This window comes from Macaca fascicularis, chromosome 6, assembly GCF_037993035.2.
Source record: "Macaca fascicularis isolate 582-1 chromosome 6, T2T-MFA8v1.1".
NCBI lineage: Eukaryota > Metazoa > Chordata > Mammalia > Primates > Cercopithecidae > Macaca > Macaca fascicularis.
This window is the reverse complement of record NC_088380.1, coordinates 144,669,385-144,688,274: the sequence shown is the minus strand read 5'-3', so window position 1 is coordinate 144,688,274 and position 18,890 is coordinate 144,669,385. Positions and strand designations below refer to the sequence as shown.

Below are 18,890 nucleotides of genomic sequence, written 5' to 3'. Positions count from 1 at the left end.
AGAAACCTAGGCTCCAAAGAATATAGTTTGAAAACCACCGATGTAAAGCATAATCTAAGAAAATGTTAATTCTAGCACTTTGGGAGGCTGAGGCAGGAGGATCGCTTGAGCTCAGGAATTTGAGACCACCCTGGCAACATAGGGAGACTCTGTCTCCACAAAAAATTTTAAAAATTATCCCGGCTTGGTGGTGTGTGCCTGTGGTCCCAGCTACTTGGAAGCCTTATGTGGGAAGATTGCTTGAGCTCAGGAGGTAGAGGCTGCAGTGAGCTGTGATTGTACTACTGCATTCCAGCCTGTGTGACAAAGCAAGACTTTGTCTCAGAAAAAAAGAAAGAGAATGTGTATATAAATGCTGTATCCAGGTGATATTAAAAGGAATAAAAACTTACAGTGTTTAAGAATTTTTTTTTGGCTGGGTGCAGTGGCTCACGCCTGTAATCCCAGCACTTTGGGAGGCCAAAGCGGGCACATCACGAGGTCAGAAGATCGAGACCATCCTGGCTAGCATGGTGAAACCCCATCTCTACTAAAAATACAAAAAATTAGCCAGACGTAGTGGCGGGCACCTGTAGTCCCAGCTACTCAGGAGGCTGAGGCAGGAGAATGGCATGAACCCGGGAGGCGGAGCTTGCAGTGAGCTGAGATTGTGACTGCACTCCAGCCTGGTCAATGAAGCAAGCAAGACCCTTTTTTTTTTTTTTTTAAAGAAGTGTCTCTGGATCTTAGAATATCTGGGGGTGGGGCCACCATTCATCATGTGTCATTGTGTAGAAGATATGTGGAAATGTCACAGAGGAGGGCTCTGATTAGCCAGATACCAGATAGCACAGCTTGCCATGCATTTTGTTCATTTGCCACCTTTATATTCAGAGATTGATCGTTCAGGAGACTAAATGGAATGAAGTATGTTAGGCGTACTTGCCTAGCAGGTGCATATATGATAGACTGGATTAAGAAGAAATGGTAGATGTGAAGACCAGTTATGGGGTTCCAGGATAAATCCAGAGAGGAAGTGAAAGGAAAGGATAAATTTCCCCAAGAAACAGCCAAACAGTAAGGGCAATGAGCCAAGGATGCCCTTACTGTTCCTAGTGTAAGGCAGCAGGAACACTTGGATTGTGGGGGAAATAAGTAAATATATTACTCATAGAGACAGTGTAACAGCCAAGGGACTCTACACTTTTCTGGGTCATATTGGCACTCTTCGTTTCTGAGAGCTTTGTGGGTAGGATGTGGTTGATCATGGAACTTTCCCTCTGTATTATAATTGTCTTTTGCCTTTCTCCTTCCCTAGACCATGAGCTCTTTGATAGCAGGGACTTGGTCTTTCATCTTTGAATTCCAAAGCACCTAGCACCATGCCAGGCACATAATAGATACTTATTAAATGTTTGAAAAAGGAAGAATGTGGTCAGGAAATTGAAGGAAGTGTGAGAGGTTAAGTAGAGAAGGGCACTGGCATGTGTCATTGATATTCATGTTAAAATTGAATAACTGAAAGGAAAATATTCTAGAGTAACATCTTTAGTTTATGAAATGGTAAACTGAGGCATGCAGGCAAAGAAGGCAACTTGTCCAACCAAGGTTAAAATCAAGTAGCTACAGGCAGAGACATGGTCAGGAAGTAGGTTTATTCTGTGCACTGTTCTATCCCTGTCTGAGGAGCAATCCTGCCTTCTTCCAGGGAGAGCAGTACTTGTTTCACTTCTCTCAAAGTAAACAAGGTTTGGGGCACAAGCATAAAAAATATATGAAAAATATCTTTTAATAAACAGAGAGTGGGCCATGATAACTCTAGCAAGACTAGGTTTACTCCCACAAAGCTGACCACAGAACACATTGATTGACTCTACAAAATTAAATTTTAAAATTATTACTTGACTAACTTTTGATGAGAATTCAATTTGCATGATTTGAAACTTTAAAAGAATAAAAAGGTATAAATATTTTATTTTTGATACAGTGTCTTGCTCTGTCACCCAGGCTGGAGTGCAGTGGTAAAATCATGACTCACTGTGGTCTTGACCTCCTGGGTTCAAGCAATCCTCCCACCTCAGCCTCCTAAGTAGCTAGAACTACAGGTGCACACCACCATGCCCAGCTAGTTTATATTTTTAAAAAATTTTTATAGAGATGAGGTTTCCCTATGTTGCCCCTGGTCTCAAACTCTTGAGCTCAAGCAATCCCACCTGGGCCTCCTCAAACATTGGGATTACAGGTGTGAATCACTGCACCCAGCCTTAAAATTTTTTTATGGTTATTCAAGACAAATGTGAATAGATATTCATGTTTACTTCCTTTTTATTACACAAAATGTAGCATATTACACATACTCATCTGCATCTTTATTTTATTATTTATTTATTTATTTGTTTATTTATTTATTTATTTATTTATTTTTTGAGACAGAGTCTCGCTCTGTCGCCCAGGCTGGAGTGCAGTGGCGCAATCTCGGCTCACTGCAAGCTCCGCCTCCCGGGTTCACGCCATTCTCCTGCCTCAGCCTCCTGAGTAGCTGGGACTACAGGCGCCCGCCACCGCGCCCGGCTAATTTTTTTTGTATTTTTAGTAGAAACGGGGTTTCACCGTGGTCTCGATCTCCTGACCTTGTGATCCGCCCGCCTCGGCCTCCCAAAGTGCTGGGATTACAGGCGTGAGCCACCGCGCCCGGCCTATTTTATAATTTAAAATATATCTTGGAGAACTGTCCTATGAACACAAAAAGAACTATCTTTATTCAGGTGCAAAGTATTTTATTAGAGGGATAATTTAATTGAATGGCCTCTTATTGATAGACATTGGAGTTATTTCTAGTCTTTTGATTTTAGAAAAATTTTCTTTAGTGACTAACATTGTCCATAGTCCAAGGTTTTGTGCATTTGTAATTTTGACATATTGCCAATTACCCTTGTAGTGGTTATACCAATTTACATTCGAGTCAGCAGTCTGAGAGGACCTGATTCTTCAAGCCTCTACATCTGAGTGTGTTACCAAACTTTAGGATGTTAGCCAATATCATGGGTGAAAAATGGTATTTAAGGGTAGTTTAGTTTGCATTTATCTTAGGAGTGAGGTTGAGCATCTTTAAAATACTAGGAAATGGAAGTATAGAATCAAACTAAACTAGCATTTTCTTCTCTTATCAAGACCAAAAACCTGCACACAGCAGACCCCAGAGAAGGAAATCTCAGCCTCCTCTGAGAGGCATTTGGGAACAGACCACCCCTCAGTACAAGTACTTCACATGAATTAACCCATTCAAATTCACACGTCCTTGAATGATAGGCGCTGTTATACCATTTTACAGATGAGAACACTGAGGTTGAGAGAGCACATTCCCAAGATCTGTTAAGTGACAGAGCAGGGGCTTAATCCTAGGTCTGGAGGACTTCAGGACCTGGATATCAATGACTAGCCTGTACTATTTAGGATGCTGTATTTATGCATGGAGTTTGAATTAGGCCATTTGTATGCTGTTCTTCTCCCATCGGATTTATGCTCTTCTCCCTGGTCTAGCCATCTTCCAACTCTGCGCCTGGTTTGGAAGGGTATATTTTTTCTTTAATGTAGCTCTGGTTCATTGCTTTTCCCTGTAGATTTTTGAGATGCAGCAAGTTCATTCTCAGGCAGTCTTGACCTCTCTGTACTTTACTGTACTTTACCCTTTTCTGCCTGTGTCTTGATAGAAGTCACTGTGTTTGTAGCAAATTATAAATATTGATCTGTTTTCTCTCTCACCTTCATATAAATATGGGATTTGGAGCATTGGGCTGTGTAGTGATCATTTTTTAAAAAGCAATTGGGGAAAATTTATTTCTTGCTTATATATCAGGGATTAACTCAACATAAGCATGTGAGCACAAAATAATGTAAGATTAGTTGATTTATAATTCCTTATTAAACACAACTGAACTTTGCTAGAATTACTTAGGAAAGACAGATTCCTCCCAAGTAGAGCTATGACACTGAAAATACTGGGCTGGGCACCGTGGCTCACGCCTGTAATCCCAGCACTTTGGGAGGATGAGGCGGGCGGATCATGAGATCAGGAGATCGAGACCATCCCGGATAGCATGGTGAAACCCCATCTCTACTAAAACTACAAAAAAATTAGCTGGGCGTGGTGGCGGGCGCCTGTAGTCCCAGCTACTTGGGAGGCTGAGGCAGGAGAATGGCATGAACCTGGGAGGCGGAGCTTGCAGTGAGCTGAGATCGCACCACTGCACTCCGGCCTGGGCAACAGAGCAAGACTCCGTCTCAAAAAAAAAAATAAAAAAAAAAAAAAAAAAGAGGCCGGGCGCGGTGGCTCAAGCCTGTAATCCCAGCACTTTGGGAGGCCGAGACGGGCGGATCACGAGGTCAGGAGATCGAGACCATCCTGGCTAACACAGTGAAACCCCGTCTCTACTAAAAATACAAAAACTTAGCCGGGCGAGGTGGCGGCGCCTGTAGTCCCAGCTACTCGGGAGGCTGAGGCAGGAGAATGGCGTGAACCCGGGAGGCGGAGCTTGCAGTGAGCTGAGATCCGGCCACTGCACTCCAGCCTGGGTGACAGAGCGAGACTCCGTCTCAAAAAAAAAAAAAAAAAAAAAGAATACTTTTTTTTTAAACCAGAATATGTGATATATGAAATATATTTCCCAAGGGAATATTTCCCTTTTGTACAATTTGGGTGTTTTGCCAGGACTTTAGAAGGAATGGATTATGGTTTCACACCCATTTGGTGGAATGCTATCTATTTTAATAGACTTTTATTTTTACCTTTCTGATTATTCATTTTTTTGTTTGATTTTTAATCAGGCAATTATTACAGTTTACGTTCTCAGCATGAGAAAGCAGCCTTGTATTTCCAGAGAGCCCTGAAATTAAATCCTCGGTATCTTGGTGCCTGGACACTGATGGGACATGAGTACATGGAGATGAAGAACACGTCTGCTGCTATCCAGGCATATAGGTGATTATCTAGAGGGCGGTGAGGTAGAGCAGACTGCTGTGATGTTAGGAGCCTCTAAGCCTGCAAGTTGCTAACCTTGATTCTGCCTTCTTAACAACTTGTCTTTTCCATTTCTTAGACATGCCATTGAGGTCAACAAGCGGGACTACAGAGCTTGGTATGGCCTTGGGCAGACCTATGAAATCCTTAAGATGCCATTTTACTGCCTTTATTATTATAGACGGGCCCACCAGCTTCGGTAAGCCTGGTCACTTGACAATGCATCTGATATGAGAAGGGCTAATATCTTTTTTTCCCTCTTTTGATAGCTATTGACAAATCACAGTAGATGGTTTTTACTCTTGGGGATCTGAGTTTAAAGTTGCTAAATGCTGTTTGGTTATTTTCATTTAACGTATTTCACTAATGGGTTAATAGTATAATTACAAACACAAAGTAATCTATTATATGGAGCATTAAGTAAAAGACCAGTTGTTGCATAGATTTGAAATAGTGGTGTACTGGTTCCTCAAGGGAGAACCTCAGTTTCTGTCAAGTCTTTGCTCAGACTGCCTATTCTTCTTTCTCAGACCCAATGATTCTCGCATGCTGGTTGCTTTAGGAGAATGTTACGAGAAACTCAATCAACTAGTGGAAGCCAAAAAGGTACCTTAAATTGGTTCCTGAAGAATTTGAGTGGAAATGTGCTGTTTAGATGAAGGTTGGGCTATCTGTGCTCTAATTTTCCCCTTATTCTGATCTAGGTGCATAGGAAGGTCTGAATATTTATAGATACATAGTCTGAAAGCAAAGCTGGGCCAAGGTCATCAGTGGGAATGTCAGTGTGTAGCCTAGACCTATCAGAACTAGTAATGCCTTGCATTCTATAAATCTGAACTTCTGGGAGGCTTGCAGTGTCTTAACCTTCATATGATTTAGTTGTGGCACATGGGACAATGGTCAAAATGACCAGTTTATTTTTTTGACAGTGTTATTGGAGAGCTTACGCCGTGGGAGATGTGGAGAAAATGGCTCTGGTGAAACTGGCAAAGTGAGTGAAAGGAGTGAAATGCTATTGATATTTCTGTTGGCTTCTCTGGGATGTGGGTCCTGCATGTTCTAGAGCCTCCCATCCACCCATAATTCTACGTGGGTGTGGGGATGTAGCAGGATATATGAATGCTGGTCTGTGAATGTAGCCATCTTGACCCTAGAGAATGCCATTTCTGGCCAGGCGCAGTGGCTCATGCCTGTAATCCCAGCACTTTGGGAGGCCGAGGGAGGTGGATGAGCTGAGGTCAGGAGTTCGAGACCCAGGAGGCGGAGGTTGCAGTGAGCCGAGATCGCGCCATTGCTCTCCAGTGGGGGCAACAAGAGTGAAACTCTGTCTCAAAATAAAAAAAATAAAAAGAGAATGCTACTTCTCTTGAAGGAGGGCAGTTGCTTTCCTATTAAAGCAAGAGATCAAGATTGATTTGAAGAAAGGATAAAATTTTTGTGTCTAGGAAAACTACTTTCAGTATTAATTTCCTAATAAGGGCCAGAAAAATTAGGAATTACTCAAAGAGTAGGCAAAGAGGTTCTTGAATGTAAAGAGGTTCCTGTCTGGATTCTTAGGAAAAAAAATTGAGTTGCTTGGTGTCTTTTTTTTTTGTAATTTACAGATAGGATCTTGCTATGATGACCAGGTTGGTCTTGAAATCATTGGTCTCAGCCAGATTAGAGAGTAGCTAGGATTATGGCCCTGTGCCACCATGCCTGACCACTTGGTATCTTTTTTTTTTTGAGACAGAGTCTTGTTCTGTCATGCAGGCTGGTGTGCAACCTCTGCCTCCTGGGTTCAAACGATTCTCCTGCCTCAGTCTCCTGAGTAGCTGGGATTTCAGGTGCGTGCCACCACACCTGGCTAATTTTTGTATTTTTTAGTAGAAACAGGGTTTTGCCATGTTGGCCAGGCTGGTCTTGAACTCCTGATCTCTGGTGACCCACCTGCCTTGGCCTCCCAAAGTGCTGGGGTTACAGGTGTGAGCCACCGCACCCAGCTTTTTTTTTTTTTTTTTTGAGTCAGAGTCACACTCTGTGGCCCAGGCTGGAGTGTAGTGGTGTGATCTTGGCTCACTGCAACCTCCACCTCCCAAGTTCAAGCAATTCTCGTGCTCCAGCCTCCTGAGTAGGTGGGATTACAGGCATGTGTCACAACGCCTGGCTAATTTTTGTATTTTTAGTAGAGATGAGGTTTCACCTTGTTGACCATGCTGGTCTTGAACTCCTGACCTCAAGTGATCTGCTCTCCTTGGCCTCCCAAAGTGCTGGGATTACAGGCACGAGCCACCTTACTCTGAGTATTACTAGATAATTTTTGCAAGGATGTATTATCTAGCTTAGATATTACTGTTTACTAACTCTCCTTCCATCATTAGCAGAGTAATTATTCTAAGCTTTGATAACAGTAACTATAACATCTAATACTATTCTAGTTCCAAGAGTGTCATTTATGTTAAAATTGATACTTACCTATGTATTGTTTTTTTTGGCCGTACTTTTACTTTTTTTAATCACTAAGTTGCTTTGGGATTTCATTGGTACTTAAAGACCAGTTTCTTTTGTAGGCTTCATGAACAGTTGACTGAGTCAGAACAGGCTGCCCAGTGTTACATCAAATATATCCAAGATATCTATTCCTGTGGGGTATGTATCATAGCGTGAGAATTGTATTGCTGATATTATTACTGTCACCTCAGTCATTTTGCTTTCTCTTTCTAGGAAATAGTAGAACACTTAGAAGAAAGCACTGCTTTTCGCTATCTGGCCCAGTACTATTTTAAGTGCAAACTGTGGGATGAAGCTTCAACTTGTGCACAAAAGTGTTGTGCATTCAATGATGTGAGTATCAGTTCTTTAATAAAAGGTCTGAATTTTAGGCTAGAACATAAGATACTTAAGTGGAAAGCCTACCTTGGCCAGGCGCAGTGGCTCACGCCTATAATCCCAACACTTTGGGAGGCTGAGGCAGGAGGATTGCTTGTGCCCAGGAGTTCAAGATGAGCCTGGACAAAAAAGGGAGACCTTGTCTCTACAAAAAATAAATTTCACCAGGTTTGGTGGTGCATGCCTGTGGTCCCGGCTACTTGGGAGGCTGAGGTGAGAGGATCACTTGAGCCTGGGAGGTCGAAGCTGCAGTGAGCCTTGATCACACCACTGCAGTGTAGCCTGGGTGACACAGTGAGACCCCATCTCAAAAAAAAACAAGCAAGCTTACGTGCCTGCCTTGATCTGTGGAAGTTGTATATCAGCATCTTAATAACTTGTTTTTGAGACTAGCCTTGGACATGTTTTGAAACATTTGCCTGACTTTGTTGCAGACCCGGGAAGAAGGTAAGGCCTTACTCCGGCAAATCCTACAGCTTCGGAACCAAGGCGAGACTCCTACCACCGAGGTGTCTGCTCCCTTTTTCCTGCCTGCTTCACTCTCTGCTAACAACACCCCCACACGCAGAGTTTCTCCACTCAACTTGTCTTCTGTCACGCCATAGTTGGCTACTGTCAAGCCAGCACATTGTTAGACCCATCTTAATTAAGCCTTACCTCCATGTAAAGAACAGCACGTCTGTTCCAAGGACCTCAGCTCTTCTTGTTTCTACAGATGGCAACAGCTCCATAGGGACAGCTTGTATAATTACCTTCAGAGGCCGACTGACAGAATGCTGGCAGGAATAGACATTATCTTGCCAGTTAGAAGTACTTCTATCTCACTTATGTCCAGAGAGTGGCTATAGATTTTGGCCTTCTTCTCTGAAAAAAAAATTTTTTTTTTTTGCCCCCAAGAAAGTCGCTTTTATAGCACTTTAGCACAGGCAATGCTACAGGAACAGTTTCAGTGCTGCTGAGAGTGAAAGAAAGGAGGAAAGTCTGCCGCTCTACAGTCAGCTAGCAGTAGGGCACTGAGTACCCTAGGAAGAAGTCAGAGCAATGGATACAAATGACCTTGCTCTTGGATTTGCTGAGCATGATCCCTATTCTGATGTCAGAGATTAGGTTTAAATGGAATAGAGCTATCCATTTGTACTTACTCTAGGGAGACAATCTTCCAAAACAGTTTTGGGGGGTCTTCTAAAAGCTTTCAAATTGGAAGTAATTTACTAGAGTTGAATAAAAGAAGGGCAAAAAGAATCTCACAGAGCTTGGAACTGCTGATAGCCCTTACTGAGGGCAAAAGATGGCTATATTGTTAGCTATACTCCTACCAAAGCAAAGCAAGGTGATAGGATTATAGATAATTTCACGGACATTTGGAAATAACATTTGTGATTATACAGACAAAAATAAACTCACTTCAAGCTGGTCTGTTTTAATAAATTTTCAATGTAATTGTCTATTTTTTCCCCTCCCATCTGCAACAGAATACATCTTTTTCAGCCTTTATCTAGATGAGGTAAAGGGAATCATTTTTATGGTGCTCTTGGAGAGTTTCAGGCCTGTGCATGTATGTGCAGCAGGAGGTAATATGCTATAATATCTGCTGTAATATATTTGCACAATAGATGCTATGGATCATTCTGAGCTCAGGGTCCAGACTTCATTCTTATTCCCAGAATTTTGTGTTACCTTTTTACCTCCTAACATATGTTTGTTTGTTGAGACAGAGTCTTGCTCTGTCACCCAGGCTGGAGTGCAGTGGGGCAATTTCGGCTCACTGCAGGCTCCGCCTCCTGGGTTCACACCATTCTGCTGCCTCGGCCTCCCGAGTAGCTGGGACTACAGGCGCCCGCCACCATGCCAGGCTAATTTTTTTTTTCTTTTTGTATTTTTAGTAGAGACGAGGTTTCACTGTGTTAGCCAGGATGGTCTTGATCTCCTGACCTCGGGATCTGCCCGTCTCAGCCTTCCAAAGTGCTGGGATTACAGGTGTGAGGCACCGCGCCCGGCTGACACTTCATCTTATGTTAAGGAAGGTTTAGAATATCTAATACAACTTGAATTCATCTGTTACTAAGCCTTCTTAAGCAAGCTGTATACTAGTTACTGGTCTCCACTGCCATGCCTTTTCAAGGTTCCCATGGTCCAGAATGATGTTTGATTCTCAATTTTTCTGCCCCTTTTATAATTTGTTTTAATGATTTTGCTACATTTTGAATAAAAAATGTGAACAATAATATCTTTAATATAACTGTTTTTGTGTGCATAGATACCATAGAAGTAAATAAAAAAAAAACCCATGAGATTACATAGGTGGTTATAATATAAAAGTGGGAAAAAAGCTAGTGTCTGAGTATTGCATCATGGATATAATTCCTGATATATGGTAAAGCATAAAAGAGACCTATTTTTTCACGAGAGTAGCTGACCCACCTCAGGGCCACGACTGCTCTTCTCTTTCCCCACAGCCTTAGTACTTTTTGCCAAAAGGCCCAGATTTGAGTAAAGGGGAGCGCCGTGAGCGTAGGATCCGGGCATAAGGGCTGCAGTCTGTTGAGCTTTGGCAGGTTGGTGTCCGGGGAAGTAAATTTCGAAGGAATGGTTTCTTCCCTGGTGGTTGTTGGTTTGGTTGCTGGTTTTCCTGGTTGGCACCAAGGCGCTTTTTGGCAGAAACCTGGCCTTGGAGTTTTAGCACAGTATGATACTGCTCAGCAATACATGCTGCCTTCTTCCGAAGGTCCAGTTTCACTAGTACCATGTTGTTCTGCAGTTCAGCCAGAGTCTGGTCCTAAGGAAGATCAATAAAGTTAGAGAAAACACTTTTGTCTGGTATATTAGAGAAACGAGAGGGCTAAGGGTAATACATACCATCCATTACTAGTTACTAACAACTGTTTCTTAAAAGATTAAAACTCTTTAAGGTCAGAGCTTATAACTGAATAAGGGGACATTTTTCTGAGAACAAAACATAAGCAGTGCTGAATAGGACATCTTCTAACACATAAGGTAGCTTGAGTAAATTTAATTTCTAAGTGCTTCAGTCTCTAGATATCAAATTAAATGTTGAGTTTAAGATATACAGTTTTAACATTTTAATATCTCTGGAATCAGGATGCATCTTACTGATGAGAAATGTCATAGCTAAATTGTTACTTTTTTCTTAGTAGTACATAAAATAATGGTTTCTTATAATCAGTAGCATTTTAGATGAAATATGACAGTAACTACTTCCGTAAGGTGACTGTGACAGAAAATGCCTATAAATTACTTAGCACAGTGCCTGCTACTTAGTAAATGCTTAACAAAGAATAGTTATTTTTACTTTGCAAATATATTGCTCTCACTATAAATTCAGCCTAAAAATCTTTACCTTTTTCTTCTGGTCCTCTTTCCTTTCTCACATACACATTGGAGTGGGCTGGGAGGAGAGAAGTGGGTATATAATTTGCCCTAACCTGTTTGATTAAGATGTCATCACAAGTGGTCAAGGCTTGACGAAGTTTTCCTGCCCCAGTGCTGTGGCAACAAGCTCTCTCTGCTGATTGGAGAGACTCACCAAGTTTCTGAAGCTCTGTCCGCAACAGCCTTATATTCTGAAAAAGGGGAAGTAGGAATCATATTGTAGCCAAGAGCAACCAGGATAATGATCTGGAGGGGTCAGGTAGCCATTTGAAGAGAAAATTAGAAAGGCTAGTCAGCTGAGTGAAATAGCCACTTTCCTGAACTGTGCACAACGAACATCTTGTCTTCACATGAACCAGTGATAGAGTGTTGCATGTGGGAAATTACCTTAGGTAAGAGTTTGGTAAACAGAAATGTAATTACCTTCTGGCCCTCTTCTAACTTCTTGTCCACATCAATGGTGAAGGGCTTGGCTGAGGGTGGTGGTTCTAACATTTTCTGATACTTATGCAACTCTGAGGGAAGGAAACAGGAAATTTAAAATATGTGGGGGGTGTTTTAGCCTTGGACTAACCTCTTTAACTAACAGTAGCTTGCAGCAAATATAAAAAGTGAGGCTATGTGCATCCTAGATTGAAATGTCAGGGGGATGTAGCTTGCAGTTTAGGAAATTATGTTACAGCAGGAGTTAGAGGGCCTGGGTTTGAGTAACAGCTCTTCCCTGAACCACTGTTGTTTCCTGCCTGTCTCTTTCCTCACCTTCAGTGGTGGAGTTTAGCTCTGCTTTGCACTGGTGTAATTTAGCTTTAACCTCCTGAAGCTGCTGGGTGGAGGCAGAAGCTGCCAACCTTTGTGACCGCCGTAGTGACAATTCAGACCCTGATTGCTGATGGGCCACTGACTGTTGTCTGGCTTCCTGCAAGAGAGCTTCTAGCTCTTCAATCTTTTCATCCCGCTCCTAAGAGGGAAGCAGAGAGCACAATTCTTTGCAGAGCCAGAAAAATACTGCCAAGACAGATGACTGAACAAACAAAGCACTTGTGACACTGATCCCTTGAAAACCTTTTGTTAGCACTTAATACGATTTCCTGGCCAACTAAACCCTTAATTCACCAAACACAGGTTGAACCCAAAGCACTATGGGTAATAGAGAAAAGGGAATTCTATATTCCTGCCCTTACTGGAGTAGTTTATAAAATCACTTTACTTCAGGCAAGCTAGTGATGGAAATCTGAGCAGCTAATTGGAGCTGGCTCAGGGCAACTCACCTGAATCTCTTCTTGGTAAAAACTTGTCAGTGACTCCTTGAGGATGTTTAGTTTTTCTTCATACATTTCCTCTAATAGTTCCTTTTGGGTGTCCAAATGTTCACTGTCAGAAACAGAGGAGAAAAGAGAAGTAAGTGAAGGTTCCGAGGAGTGAACTTGGGAAACAGATCTTGAGGCACAACTCCACCTAACTCCTTACTTCCCACCCTCTGTCCCAGGTGACAGAGCAAGAGGGGTCACTCAGCTAGTACCTGCACCACTGTTCCCGCTGTTGCATCTGTTCTACCATCTCATTGCAAATTTCATCTCGGAGATGCATCTCCAGCTGCAGCTTTTCCTGTCGTTCCTTCAAAAGCAGTGTCTTCATGGCTTCCACTACTTGCAGGAGCTCCTAGGAGAGACACACATGTCAGAGGTCATCAGACGCTCATGCCCTCAAAAGGCACAAGCCCAGCTGGAAGGCACTATGGAAAAATGTGTAGCTACTAGGCTGCTACACTAAAGCTTTCTTGTATTCTCACCTCTTTGCCATACATGGAGATGTCAGTTTCGTTTTCAATGTCATCATCAAGGCCTGCGTCTGCCTTAGCTCCTTTCTCTAAGCTGGGGGGTGCCTGAAGACTATGTTCCTTGATGAACGAGTGCAGGGATGGGAATCCCAGTTGCATAGGTGGGGCATGCACAAGCTAGAGGGAAAAAAAATATCTTACTTGACTCCGTAAATAGTCCCTAGGAGCTTTCTTAGAGTTACTAGTTCCAAGTGAGCACACCCATCACACCTCTGGCTTCTCACCTGGCTAGCAATGGCTGAGAACTTGGCCACATGAAGAGTTTCATCATAGGTAGATGCACAGGGATTCACATTGACAATCATGCAGGAACGGCCTCGGCCTGTGAAGAAACCTTGGAACACTCGAGTCAACTTGCTGTCACGGAAGGGAACCAGGTTCTGCTTTGACCTGGCAGAGAATCAGAGATAATAGAGCTGTGAGCAGAACACCAGTCCTTTGGGTATCCTAGCACCATCCCCACTGGTGACCAGGAAGTCTCTTAGCAAATTTCTGAGCCCAGGGCTTATAGTCAAAAGCTCACCGGTTCTGCTGATTTTGACGAAGGGCAGCAATACAGCGGCCCAGGGTGTGCAGAGAGGTGTTAATGTTTCCTGCTTCCTTCAACCGTTCACCACTCTTCTGATCTTTGCAGCGCTCTGAGCCAGCCAGATCACAGAGTGACAGCCTAGAATGATGCACAGGATCTGACATAAGGGCCTCACATGTTGAGCCTTCTGGCCCTTTTTGTAATTCTGGAAAGGGGATGGCCCACTAAGAATCTCTGTACCCAAAGAAGGAGAACAAGTAGTTCCCCTAAGGATCTCCTCCATGCTTTCCCAACTATCATTTATGGCCAAGAAGCCCACATTTCTAAATGGAAAAACTTACTCGCTGATCTTGGGGACGATATCTCCTTCCCCCTGAAGGTGTAGGATCCTGATTGAGAAGATGCTGTGACTGGAAGTTAAGAAAAACAAAAAGTCATTGCACATCTTCCATAACCAGGCAGAGGACTAATGTTTCCTGGAACACAGTGAAGAGTTTATTCTTACAATCTACTCACCTGCGGCTGGAATTCTGGTTGAGGTGGGTGCTGGCAAAGCTCTGGTTCTTACGACCCACTTTCAGGAGCTTCCAGGCCTCCTCAGCATCTTGCACATGAATCCAGTTGAGATCTGGGGCCAAAGGAGAGGGGTGTAAGATGGGAACATCCAACTCTTGCCAGTCTCTCCCCAGTTGCCCTCCAGCGTTCATGCCAGCTTCCCCCCATGTTCCTTTACCTTTCACATAGGGATTGCCATTTTGATCCTCGCAGAGCCGCAAAGTCTGCCTCTTGCGCTGTTGGCTAGGTGGTTCTAATAGGTCATAAAGCAGTTCGTTGTAGATCTCAAAGAACGAGACCCAGACGGAGAAGCGAATGTCTGCCGGGACAGGTACTGGGGCAGTGTCTGGCTGTGCCCATCGGTGACTTGTTTCTGGGGAAGAAGCCAATGTATAGGGCATCAATCTAGAGCAGTTCATCTCTCTTTTGGCCTGCAGGGGCCTTGGAAGGCACACCTCAGATTGCAACCTCTGGTCTGTACTCCTGGCAGCTATTAGGAACAGGGAGTGAGTTCCTACTATTTCTTGGCAGAGCCCAGTCATGGTACATACCATCCAGCTGGCTACTGCTGGTACATTGACTGATAGAAGAGAGCCCAGCAATGCCACTGTCAAAGCTGGTGCTGGTACCTATCCGACTTTCAATGTAGACACTCCTCTTCAAGGAAGTGGACAGCTCCTCCTGGAGGGGCACAGGGAGAAGGTAAGCACAAAACTTCCCCGAGATTTGTACCCCCTGCCCCCACTGCCATGGATATCAATGCTTTACCTCTTGGAGGCCTCCATTTAGCAGGGACAGCTTCTTCATTTCCTCCTGTCGGATCTGCTTGCTGTCTAGCCAGATTACCTCATTAGAGAGCAAGGGCTTTAGATCAGGTGTTGGATGAAGCTGGCCTTGGAGGCTATTGAAGATCAGCGCCAAGGACCGGGGGAGAATCCCTCCATCCTTGATGGTACCTGGAGGCATATGATGGACAGCTGAGGCAAGTGCCCTTCTTCCCCTAACTCAGAGTCTCAAAAGGTAAAAATAACACCATTACCAGCCAATCAGGAATCCTGTGAAGTCTTACTACTTACCTTGAATTGTGTGGGTTTTCCCTGAGTTAGTGACTCCATATGTATAGATAAGCCAGTTCTGCCCTTTGAGTACATCCTTTACCATCTCCTTCACAGTTAGGTTGAAGAAGGATGCTTGTCCCACTTCTGGCCCAAAGATCTAGAGAGAGACCCAGTTTTTTAGAGGCCTATCCTTCATCTCCCACTTGCCTCCTGTGCAGAGCCAGCAGATATATTCCTTCTTGAGTGGTTGGCTCTGGAGACCACTCAAGCAGCTTCTTCCTGCCAGCTGTTCCCTAAACACTGAGGACTCAAGCACTCTCTGCTAGTCCATCTTTCAACCAAATCAACAAACACTTAAGGAATGCTATGCCCTAGGCCTGATGCTGCACACACAATGGGGTAATATAATGGCCCACAAGCGTGGGCTTTGGAGATACATGGATCTAGACTCAGGTCCTAACTCTACCAGTGACTAGCTACATGGCTTCAGCAATATTACTTTCATTGAGCCACACTATCCTTGTGAGGAAAATAAGGAAATAATGATAATAGCAATAGAATTTTTCAGAATTGATATACATATGTTGCTTGACACATTGACTAACACATAACTAGGGCCCTCAAAATTGTAGGTGTGCGTATACAAGGAACTCACAGTCAGGTAGAGAAGCTTTCCCTCTAAAGAGGGAATAAAGTTGCCCTTACATGTTGGTCCTTTGTTCACAAACCAGTACCCTTCATACCTGGGAAAAGGTGAACCTGTGGGTGGCTTGGCCAATTCCCCGCTCATTGCTCTTCAGGGCAAAAGAGTCCTTGGGTGCTTGTAGAACAAGGGTCTCCACATTGTCAATATGGACACAACCCTGAGAAGGGAGAAAATACAGTTGTCACAAAAGGCATTCCTGGGAATCTTTTGTACTGCATCATTTCACCTTAAATCCTCCCTTCTCAGACACTTACCTGATCTTCCTGTCGCTCCAACTCTGAAGGTAACAAGGGCCTAACCCTCAAGTATACTTTCACCTTCTCCGTACCGTCCTCAGATGGAACCTGTGGCAGAATTCCAGCCCAGAACCACAGATTAATTTCAGCAGCAAATGGGCAAACAGTAGTTTCTAGGAACCATGATAACAGTACCCCATTTCACCTCAAATGTCTCTGTGCAGCTACTCTTTGGTTCCACAATCATTCCAACCCACATGGACATTTTTACTACTTTGTCACCCTTCCCTGTCTCATCATTATCCTGCAAACCTGGCTTGCCACACCAATGATCTGAGTTAGAATTTATTGACTGGTATGAAAATTTGTATGTGATATTAAAGCAAAGCAGAGGCAAACACACTTGAATTTGAGTCCCAATTCCATCACTTAGTAACTATGAGACCTTGAACTATGAGTTCTTGAAAGTCTTTGCCTCAATTTCCTCATCTGTAGAATGGAGTTAATAATAGCACCCATGTCATTAATTCAGCAGATACTTAGAGGCCGGGCGCAGTGGCTCACGCCTGTAATCCCAGCACTTTGGGAGGCTGAGGGGGGGGGATCACCTGAGGTCAGGCATTCCAGACCAGCCTGGCCAACACAGCAAAATCCCGTCGCTACTAAAAATACAAAAATTAGCTGGGCTTGGTGGGGGGTGCCTGTAATCCCAGCTACTGAGGAGGCTGAGGGAGGGAGAACTACTTGAACCCGGGAGGCGGAGGTTGCAGTGAGCAGAGATTGTGCCACTGCACTCCAGCCTGGGCGACAGAGCGACACTCCATCTCAAAAACAAACAAACAAGCAAACAAACAAAAAACCCCAAAAAAACAAAAAAACCCGCAGATATTTAGAGTGCCTACTATGGCCTAGGAACTGAGAAGCTCTGATAGTCCATAGTGAGAGACATTATCAAGGACCATGCTGTCATGGAACTTTTTTAAGTCTCTAAGAGAAACTCTATAAAAGCACAAAATGTGACAATGTATGTTAATGTTTAGCATAGGACCTAGTACAGTGTTTCTCAACCAGGGTCATTTCCACTCCAAAGGCCATTTAAGCAATGCCTGAAGTGCCTGAAGACATTTTTTGATTGTCACAAATGGGAAGGCACTACTGACATCTAGTGGGTAGATGTCAGGAATGCTGTTAAACATCTTACAATATACAGGACAGATCCCTACAAGAACTGTCTAGCCCCAAATGTCAACAATGCTGTGATGGAGAAACCCTGGCCTAGCAGGAAAGCTACAACAAATTGAAGCTATGGTGATACTATCAAAACCTGAACATACATTCCACTTACATAATGCCTATATGACCTTGTGCAAATTATTTAGCACAACTGGGCCTCAAGGCAAAGAGAGATAACTATTATTTCCTGATTAACTGAGAGCATGCACTTGAGGGTATTTCATTAATGCAATGCAAATAATAGTTCTTCTGGACACACAACTCTTAATTTTTTTTTTACTTGTCATGCCCTTAATTTTTTTTTCTTTTCGTAGCCATTTTGTCCTACATGCCCCTAATTTTGAATTGATCTCTCAAACCTTCAGGATTGCTAGTCTTTGACCTCATACTACCGTGTATGGACAACTATTGACCTGAGGATGTCACTTTCTGCCCCAGCCACTCCCCAGTTCCTTTACCTGCTGCTTGTCCTCTAGGGAGGTAGAGATGACAGAGCAGTCTGACAGCAGGTTCTTGCGTACCACAGACCCCAAATCTGCAGCTGTGGACTCAAACATGGGAGAGACTACGACATCGTCATCGGACAGCAAGCCCGCTGGCGGAGAAAGGATCCCTTGCGACATGACGGCAGGGGCAGCCTAGGTCTAAAAAGAGACCAAAAAGTGGGCAGGGAGAACAACCTTTAGGGACAGAAGGGGCCGCGAATTTTAGGTAATAAGTCCCTTGCCCCAGGACACCGGGTCCCGCTCCCTACTTCCTTTCCCCTCTAATTATCGGCAAAGGGGAATGGAATGAGAGAAGTTCACTTAATGAACAATCGAGAGAAGTTTGAGGTTGCATTTCTGAAAGCGAACAGAAGTCCACAGAAATCTGGCTCCAAAAGCAAAAGGCCAGGCCTAAAGTAGGGCACCTCGCCCGCCGGTGCTGTGGAGGTGGTGTCAGGATCCCTCGGCTCCTTTTCTAACCTCAACCCAAGGACCACCGTGAGAACAGAGATGCAGCATTAAGAGAAAAACAGATGGCTGCAGTTCCGATTTCTTAAAGCCTATTCCGCGTGGGCAAGAGCTGGTAACCCGGGCTCCAGCACAGCCGCACACTCACCCGAAGACGTGCCACTTGCTCCTCCTCGGGTACCGGCTCACTCACACCTAGTCGCCGAACCTGGACTTTCGCAGCCGGAGAGCACAACTCCGCCCACGAGGTGCAGCTTTGTTACCGATACAATATTTTAAATTACGCGCTGCGTTCGTTCGGCCAATGAGATAGGGAAGTCTGCAGCTACCAATCTGCGTAAGGAAAAGGGGCGGGTCCGACTGGAATTCCAGTAGTTTGCATCCGCTTGACCTCTCAGATCTAATGTGGGTCCGGGTTACCAACTGTCGCGGGTTAGGAGTTATTTCGCTTGGGATTCTTCCAGCTTAACCCTTTTTCTTGAACCTTAGACATTTCTTACCTAAGAACCCTAAAGGAAATCTTGAGGCT

The 18,890-nt window shown here is 43.9% G+C and overlaps 2 protein-coding genes across 2 annotated transcripts in view; one reads left to right on the top strand and one right to left on the bottom strand.

Annotated features, from left to right (window-relative positions):
* The window catches only part of CDC23 (cell division cycle 23), a 33,295-nt gene extending 23,206 nt beyond the window's left edge, over positions 1 to 10,089 (top strand). The window contains exons 10-16 of the mRNA XM_005557892.5: positions 4,804 to 4,957; positions 5,076 to 5,195; positions 5,527 to 5,602; positions 5,926 to 5,987; positions 7,546 to 7,624; positions 7,700 to 7,819; positions 8,299 to 10,089. Of these exons, the coding sequence (XP_005557949.1) occupies positions 4,804 to 4,957; positions 5,076 to 5,195; positions 5,527 to 5,602; positions 5,926 to 5,987; positions 7,546 to 7,624; positions 7,700 to 7,819; positions 8,299 to 8,469 (782 nt within the window). The 3' untranslated portion in view covers positions 8,470 to 10,089. The remainder of the gene's footprint in view (positions 1 to 4,803; positions 4,958 to 5,075; positions 5,196 to 5,526; positions 5,603 to 5,925; positions 5,988 to 7,545; positions 7,625 to 7,699; positions 7,820 to 8,298) is intronic.
* On the bottom strand, positions 9,281 to 18,600 carry KIF20A (kinesin family member 20A). Its single transcript, XM_005557886.5, has 19 exons — positions 18,510 to 18,600; positions 17,867 to 18,052; positions 16,194 to 16,283; positions 15,977 to 16,096; positions 15,252 to 15,390; positions 14,944 to 15,131; positions 14,727 to 14,856; positions 14,354 to 14,548; positions 14,137 to 14,248; positions 13,962 to 14,030; positions 13,615 to 13,758; positions 13,316 to 13,481; positions 13,044 to 13,208; positions 12,774 to 12,913; positions 12,523 to 12,625; positions 12,014 to 12,212; positions 11,678 to 11,769; positions 11,308 to 11,445; positions 9,281 to 10,640 (listed from the first exon to the last, which is right to left on the bottom strand). Exons 2-19 carry the CDS (start codon positions 18,029 to 18,031, stop codon positions 10,323 to 10,325), a joined length of 2,673 nt encoding a protein of 890 aa, XP_005557943.2. The 5' UTR covers positions 18,032 to 18,052; positions 18,510 to 18,600; the 3' UTR covers positions 9,281 to 10,322.
* Positions 18,601 to 18,890: the final 290 nt, after the last annotated feature.